Source organism: Macrobrachium nipponense, chromosome 2 (genome assembly GCF_015104395.2).
Source record: "Macrobrachium nipponense isolate FS-2020 chromosome 2, ASM1510439v2, whole genome shotgun sequence".
Classification (NCBI taxonomy): Eukaryota; Metazoa; Arthropoda; class Malacostraca; order Decapoda; family Palaemonidae; genus Macrobrachium; species Macrobrachium nipponense.
Genome location: NC_087201.1, coordinates 101,718,849 through 101,727,052, shown reverse-complemented (window position 1 = coordinate 101,727,052; position 8,204 = coordinate 101,718,849). Strand labels below are relative to the sequence as shown.

Sequence of the window (8,204 nt, the reverse complement as noted above, 5' to 3'; positions counted from 1 at the left end):
TGAATTCACAGAATTATGTCTAACCGTTTTCCTCTGTCCCTGGAAGGCATCGTACTCCTTCTCCTACGACAACAGCGACTCGGCCTCCGGAAACTACTACGGCCACGCCGAGCAGCGCGAAGGAGAGCAGTCTGAGGGAGAGTACCGAGTCCTCCTCCCGGACGGCAGGACCCAGATAGTCAAATACAAAGTGGACGGGAATGACGGCTACAGAGCCCGAGTCAGCTACGAGCAACCTGCCGGAGGGGTAGGCCCCATCATTAATCCTGGTGGTGGCGGTGGCGGTGGCGGTGGTGGAGGCGGAGGCGGAGGCGGTGGCTATCAGTAAAGGCGTCCAGCAACTGACAGCTCCCAACTGCTGCCTGGTGAGGAATCGTTCAAGAGCAAACCGCCTTCATCAGACAGCTATCTTCAATGAGACAGAAATCAAGAGGTAGCACACATACATCAAGGAATATCGGGGCTGTCAGCTAAATATTTCCATACCAGATAATTATCTTCAGCAGGAAGCATACTTTTAATGTAACCATATTTTCAATTGAACAGTAATCATATATTCGATCAATAAAACGTTCAGCAGACAATAACAATCTGCTTCAGAAGAGATGACGACAGAAACAGAGAAATCTCTAGGTAGGCAGTGCTCATGGCCCACATCTACGAGGGACAAACGAAAGAACTCATCAAAAGACCGAGAGGATTTCCATGTCTTCACACGATCACAAGCGATGCCCTTGGATATTCTACTTCAGCCCCACAAGAAGTAGTATTGCCAGAAGCTGCTAGATTGAGGAGTATAGACTTAATTTCTTAGAATAATGATGAATGATGTGATTCTTCTGGTTCGTATGCTTTGCAAATCTAGACAATTTATAATTAAGTTGCAAACTAAAGAATGACTTGTTCAGAGAAAGTTTCTCTCTTCTTCATATAAGGATGAAATTGAACTACTGCCAACTGGCAGTGTGCAATTAATTCCAAGCTGATGCTTAGTTACTGCTATTCTCATGTGGAATGAGTCTTTCTTTTTTACTGCCATTGTTGAAACTTAAACGTCTCGCTCCTGCAGCATTCAATGCCCTCGGTTCATGCGCATGTTATCATATTTCCATTTCAGTTTACCAGCTTTAGATAAGTTTCTATTTCACAATCTGACCTGTAACGCTTCTGCTTAGTACGGACAATAAAAACGCATCTCATTCCATTATATCAGTTTACTCGCATCTAATTCCTCTGTGCACTCTCGTACTCACTTGAATTTGTCACTTAATCATTCATGATTGTTGTTTCAGATTTTTAAAGCTTTGATTCATGTATTGAATTTGACAGTTACATAAATATATTTTTATGGGATTTAAAGCATTTTAACACTACTTTCCTTTCGACTCCAGAGTACAATTAAACAAGTTTTTCAATTACCCAGTGAGTCTATTTCTACACGCTTTACTTTGCTCGCTTGTGACTCGACATTAGTATATTCCTCATCAACTCGGCAGAATGCTGTCAACTTCTTTCAGTTCAAACTGCTTGCTTCACTTTTAACCGGGAGAATGCTTCAATTACTTCAGCTTTTGAGAACAGATTTGCAAGTCTTTGCTTGAGGATTCTTGTAGTTTACTTATTTTGCTTGGTTTCATTTTCCCCGCTTGCAACACGCATCCAAATAGTCAGTTAAGTATGCAATTATTCCTGTCCCTTGCTTGGTAAGTCTTAGCGGTTTTGCTTAAGTAACTTTTTTGCTTGCGTATTACCTTTAAGATGTAGTTTGTTTTGTAGCACTGCCACTTAGGAAGTTTATCATTTCTAATCCTGCAGACAACTATCCAGTGTTAGTCTTCATCTTGGTTCCTTAGCAACTTTCTAGTCTGCTTTGTTTGCTTTAATTTTGCTGGTAAATAGCACATCGCTTACCATTTCCAGTACCTAGTTACACTATAAGATGAATCCCTCTCTCTCTCTCTCTCGTATTATTACGCACATCGTTGCAGTTCTGCTGCTTCCAGACACTGATTTTACTCAAGTTGATACAGCACTTTGAGCCTCATCTAGTCTTCAAACCTTCCCTGAGGTTATTTCTTTTCCTACTGGTATTACTAACCTTCCTTGGTACTTTTCCAAAATTCCAGGTCTCGGGGAAAAAAATATCTGCGCAAGTTCAACAGCAATTGTTTTGATGTATAGTTTTTTTTATTTCATATTCTCAACTTTGTCAGATGGTATATTAACGTTTCCACTATATGCCTGGTTATTTCTGCGTACTCTCTCTCAAATGAGATATTCCACATGGTGAATAACAACTATTTTTCAACAACTAGTAGATAATACTGGCCCAAGTTTTGCTTTGATAGTTAATTTTGTTGAAATCATTGATATGTAAAATTTTCTTGATTCATCAGGAATTTTGTCTTCAATATCTGTGTTTTGTTTGAAAATGAAGAGAAATTATATAAAATAATGTTTTATTCTCCTCCATCTCTCGTATTCATCAGACTCTGTGGTCAGCCTACTTTTATTTGGTAACCAAGATTCCCTAAGGTATAAATGCGATACAATTTCCTTATCATTCTTGGAAAAAGGAACGACTGCTCAACGGGCTACGGGCTGGAGACTGGGCTGATGCAAAAGTCATCTCAATGTAACACGAAAAAGAACTAACTCAATATGATCAGTTTAAGAAGAAATCTAAGTATCTACGAAGTAGCAATATATAGCATTCGCCATATTGGCAACATAACACAAACTCATGACGTCATGTACATTTAAAATTATACTTCATTAAATAAAAAAAAGTTGACGTACAAAAGCCAAAAAATAAATACATGTAATTATCACCTAAGTCACTGTCTCGCTCTTCCCATGTCTGTATGTATCAAGGTGCTAGTTTGACTCTAATAATAATAATAATAATAATAATATGCTGGAAACAGACCTTCTTTCAAACAAGTTTTATTAAAAATAATGGCAGAATTCACAGAATTGATTTTGTACAATATTCTTTCAATTCTCCTTATGATTTGCCTTTCAGGCACACTGGTATTATAAAGCAGCTGTCCAATGTTCATCGTGCTGTAGGTCGTCAACGGAAATTTCGGGCGGGCTGGTGTTATCAAAAGCAAACTGGTTATCATGGGAAACAGGCTGGGGTCGTCAACAGGTATACAGGTGCTCTTCGTAGGTCGGGAAACAGCCGTAGTCGTCAGGGGTCTATCCGGTATTTCTTGTTATTCTTCTTTTCTGGTTTTTAAAGGCGTCTACATGTTTCGGCCACCTCGTTTGGCCATCTTCGGGACGGGATCGCTGAGTGCAATGGTCTGTGTCAGATGTATTCACGCTATTTATTGCATTCGGTTGGCTTGAAGAAACGGGTACCTCACTTTTCATTGGGCAATACCTGTGACGTCGCGAGCGATGTCATCAGGGGGCCCGTTGCTGGTTGGCTGTCCTCTTCGTGGGCGGAGCCTCATCCTTATTGGTGATGGTGGAGGTCCCCTCGAAGGGCGTGCTACCAGGTTCGTCCTTCAGGGCGAGAGCTTGAGCTGCGATCACCCTCAAGGTTACTAGGGACGTCCTCAGGATGAGAGCTAACGCTTCTATCATCCTCAGGATCCCTCTGGTGCGATGGTCGTTGTGGGGCGGTGTCTGCTGCTCTCCGACGGCGGTGGGGAGGAGGAAGGTCTCCTGTGTGATGTTCAAAACTGGCTTCTTCCCCCCTCCCGATGTGCAGCGCTTCTAAGATTCGCAAAACGACGTAGATCGGGCAAGCTGGTCGATAACCTCGAAGTTACCGACGATGTCGCTGCGTCGGATTCTTTTATTATGGGCAGTCCTTGCATGATTAAATACTGCTCCTTCCTGCGCGTGACAGGAGATCCTCTTGGAGAGGCGCATTGACGTCATCCCGATGTAAGTTCCGAGGCATCCTCGGATTGGGCACGTATATCTGTAAATGACGTTCGTCCTCTTCAAGGGATCCTGCAACGGTGCGGGGTTATTTTTCATAATAAGACTGCATGTTTTTTTATTTGTATAAAATATGATCAGTTGATCTGCTTGTTGTTGTCGGTCGGGGAAACGTGATTCCTGATTATTTTCCCGTAGGGCTCGCTCGTCTTCTTTATACCGCCGATGGAAGGTGCCCTTATAGAAAAAATTAATTTTCTGCTGGGGGTCTGGGCGGGGTTCCTGTAGGTACCATTTTTCCATGCTCTTCCTGAAGACGTTCTGGATGCTTCGGTTGGTGTGTCCGTTGTTTACTAGGACCTGGGCTGCACGTTCCATCTACGGTAATGTGAAAACTCACAAACATGGAAATCCTTTAAGACCTATCATTAGCCAAATACCAGCACCCACATACCACCTTGCTAAACAACTAAATACTATTCTCACCCCCTACATCCCCAGCACACATAGTTTGAAGTCGTCTGCGGAGTTTCTGCAGCCTTAAGATCCGCGCCCCTGGAGGCAGTATTGCATCGATGGATGTGGAGTCGCTGTTTACTAACGTTCCTGTAGATGAAACCATCGAAATGATCCTTGAACGTGTCTACAGAGACCCATCCACCGACCCGCTGAATATCCCCGAACACGCCCTCTTCGCTCTCTGCTGGAAATATGCACCAAGAGGCTCATTCAATAACACCATGGCCATATGTACTTACAAATCGATGGTGTAGCAATGGGATCCCCCCTCGGGGTCCTGTTTGCGAACTTTTATATGGGCATAGTGGAGGAGCGTGTCTTTAGGAGTATTAGGAAGCCATCTATATACGTAAGATATATAGAATGGCACTTTCATCCAAGCAGGAACGAGGGAGGAGATCGAGGAAATACGTCAAGCCTTCCACACCCACAGCCGTTTACGATTTACCATCGAATATAGCCGTGATGGCCGTCTTCCCTTCCTGGACGTCCTGGTTGAACAGAAGGAGGGTGCGTTCGCTACAAGGGTTTACACGAAGCCCACGAACCTGGGAATGTGTCTGAACGGCGAGAGTGAATGCCCTGAACGCTATAAGGACACCACCATCAGCGCCTACGTCAGGAGAGCTCTTTCCCATTGTTCAACATGGGCATAATACCATAAGGAGATGGAACGTGCAGCCCAGGTCCTAGTAAACAACGGACACACCAACCGAAGCATCCAGAACGTCTTCAGGAAGAGCATGGAAAAATGGTACCTACAGGAACCCCGCCCAGACCCCCAGCAGAAAATTAATTTTTTCTATAAGGGCACCTTCCATCGGCGGTATAAAGAAGACGAGCGAGCCCTACGGGAAATAATCAGGAATCACGTTTCCCCGACCGACAACAACAAGCAAGATCAACTTGATCATATTTTTATACAAATAAAAAACATGCAGTCTTATTATGAAAAATAACCCCGCACCGTTGCAGGATCCCTTGAAGAGGACGAACGTCATTTACAGATATACGTGCCCAATCCGAGGATGCCTCGGAACTTACATCGGGATGACGTCAATGCGCCTCTCCAAGAGGATCTCCTGTCACGCGCAGGAAGAACAGTATTTAATCATGCAAGGACTGCCCATAATAAAAGAATCCGACGCAGCGACATCGTCGGTAACTTCGAGGTTATCGACCAAGCACCCGATCTACGTCGTTTGCGAATCTTAGAAGCGCTGCACATCGGGAGGGAGAAGCCCAGTTTGAACATCACAGCAGGAGACCTTCCTCCTCCCCACCGCCGTCAGGAGAGCAGCAGACACCGCCCCACAACGACCATCGCACCAGAGGGATCCTCGATGGATGATAGAAGCGTTAGCTCTCATCCTGAGGACGTCCCTAGTAACCTTGAGGGTGATCGCAGCTCAAGCTCTCGCCCTGAGGACGACCTGGTAGCACGCCCTTCGAGGGGACCTCCACCATCACCAATAAGGATGAGGCTCCGCCCACGAAGAGGACAGCCAACCAGCAACGGGCCCCCTGATGACATCGCTCGCGACGTCACAGGTATTGCCAATGAAAAGTGAGGTACCCGTTTCTTCAAGCCAACCGAATGCAATAAATAGCGTGAATACATCTGACACAGACCATTGCACTCAGCGATCCCGTCCCGAAGATGGCCAAACGAGGTGGCCGAAACATGTAGACGCCTTTAAAAACCAGAAAAGAAGAAATAACAAGAAATACCGGATAGACCCCTGACGACTACGGCCTGTTCCCGACCTACGAAGCGCACCTGTATACCTGTTGACGACCCCAGCCTGTCCCTGATAACCAGTTTGCTTTTGATAACACCAGCCCGCCCGAAATTTCCGTTGACGACCTACAGCACGATGAATTAGGACAGCTGCTTTATAATACCAGTGTGCCTTGAAAGGCAAATCATAAGGAGAATTGAAAGAATATTGTACAAAATCAATTCTGTGAATTCTGCCATTATTTTTAATAAATAATAATAATAATAATAATAATAATAATAATAATAATACATCAAGCTGTATGGTAAGAGCATCAAGGAAATAGATACCCTAATCCAGACTGTAAGGATTGTATCTGGGGACATCAGGATGGAGTTTGGAATAGAAAAATGCGCCTTAGTCAACATACAAAAACAAAGGCAAAGTAACGAGAACTGAAGGGATAAAAGCTGCCAGATGGGAGCAACATCAAACACATAGATGAGACAGGATACAATACCTGGGAATAATGGAAGGAGGGGATATAAAACACCAAGAGATGAAGGACACGATCAGGAAAGAATATATGTAGAGACTCAAGGCGATACTCAAGTCAAAACTCAACGCCGGAAATATGATAAAAGCCATAAACACATGGGCAGAGCCAGTAATCAGATACAGCGCAGGAATAGTGGAATGGACGAAGGCAGAACTCTGCAGCATAGATCAGAAAACCAGGAATATATGACAATACACAAAGCACTACACCCAAGAGCAAATACGGACAGGACTATACATAACACGAAAGGAAGGAGGGAGAGGACTACTAAGTATAGAGGACTGCGTCAACATCGAGAACAGAGCACTGAAGCAATATCTGAACCCAGTGAAGACGAGTGGCTAAAGAGTGCATGGGAAGAAGGACTAATAAAAGTAGACGAAGACCCAGAAATATACAGAGATAGGAGAATGACAGACAGAACAGAGGACTGGCACAACAAACCAATGCACGGACAATACATGAGACAGACTAAAGAACTAGCCAGCGATGACACATGGCAATGGCTACAGAGGAGAGAGCTAAAGAAGGAAACTGAAGGAATGATAACAGCGGCTCAGGCCCTAAGAACCAGATATGTTCAAAGAACGATAGACGGAAATAATATCTCTCCCATATGTAGGAAGTGCAATACGAAAAATGAAACCATAAACCACATAGCAAGCGAATGCCCGGCACTTGCACAGAACCAGTACAAAAAGAGGCATGATTCAGTGGCAAAAGCCCTCCACTGGAGCCTGTGCAAGAAACATCAGCTACCTTGCAGTAATAAGTCGTACGAGCACCAACCTGAGGGGAGTGATAGAAAACGATCAGGCTCAAGATCCTCTGGGACTATGGTATCAGAACGGATAGGGTGATACGTGCAAATAGACCAGACGTGACGTTGATTGACAAAGTCAAGAAGAAAGTATCACTCATTGATGTCGCAATACCATGGGACACCAGAGTTGAAGAGAAAGAGAGGGAAAAAATGGATAAGTATCAAGATCTGAAAATAGAAATAAGAAGGATATGGGATATGCCAGTGGAAATCGTACCCATAATCATAGGAGCACTAGGCACGATCCCAAGATCCCTGAAAAGGAATCTAGAAAAACTAGAGGGTGAAGTAGCTCCAGGACTCATGCAGAAGAGTGTGATCCTAGAAACGGCGCACATAGTAAGAAAAGTGATGGACTCCTAAGGAGGCAGGACGCAACCCGGAACCCCACACTATAAATACCAAGCAGTCGAATTGGAGGACTGTGATAGAGCAAAAAAATAAATAAATAAATAATAATAATAATAAATTTTTATTATTATTGATTAGAGTACTGCCATTAGTATAACCAAAGTACCCTTCATGCTTTAGTTAACAGTTAGTCTTAAATAGAAGAACTGTCGCACTGAGGGTTCGTCAGTTAGAGAAGAGTCTACAGGTCCTCAATAGGAATATTAACTAATCGCAAGACAAAAATGACATTACAGTAAACCAAGATATCATTTGGTAAGCACAACACAGC

The 8,204-nt window shown here is 43.8% G+C and overlaps 1 protein-coding gene across 1 annotated transcript in view; it reads left to right on the top strand.

The window, feature by feature from the left end:
• Positions 1 to 1,199, top strand: part of LOC135220849 (pro-resilin-like) — a 3,575-nt gene extending 2,376 nt beyond the window's left edge. Inside the window, exon 3 of the mRNA XM_064258409.1 lies at positions 47 to 1,199. Coding sequence (XP_064114479.1) covers positions 47 to 328 — 282 coding nt within the window. The 3' untranslated portion in view covers positions 329 to 1,199. The remainder of the gene's footprint in view (positions 1 to 46) is intronic.
• Positions 1,200 to 8,204: the final 7,005 nt, after the last annotated feature.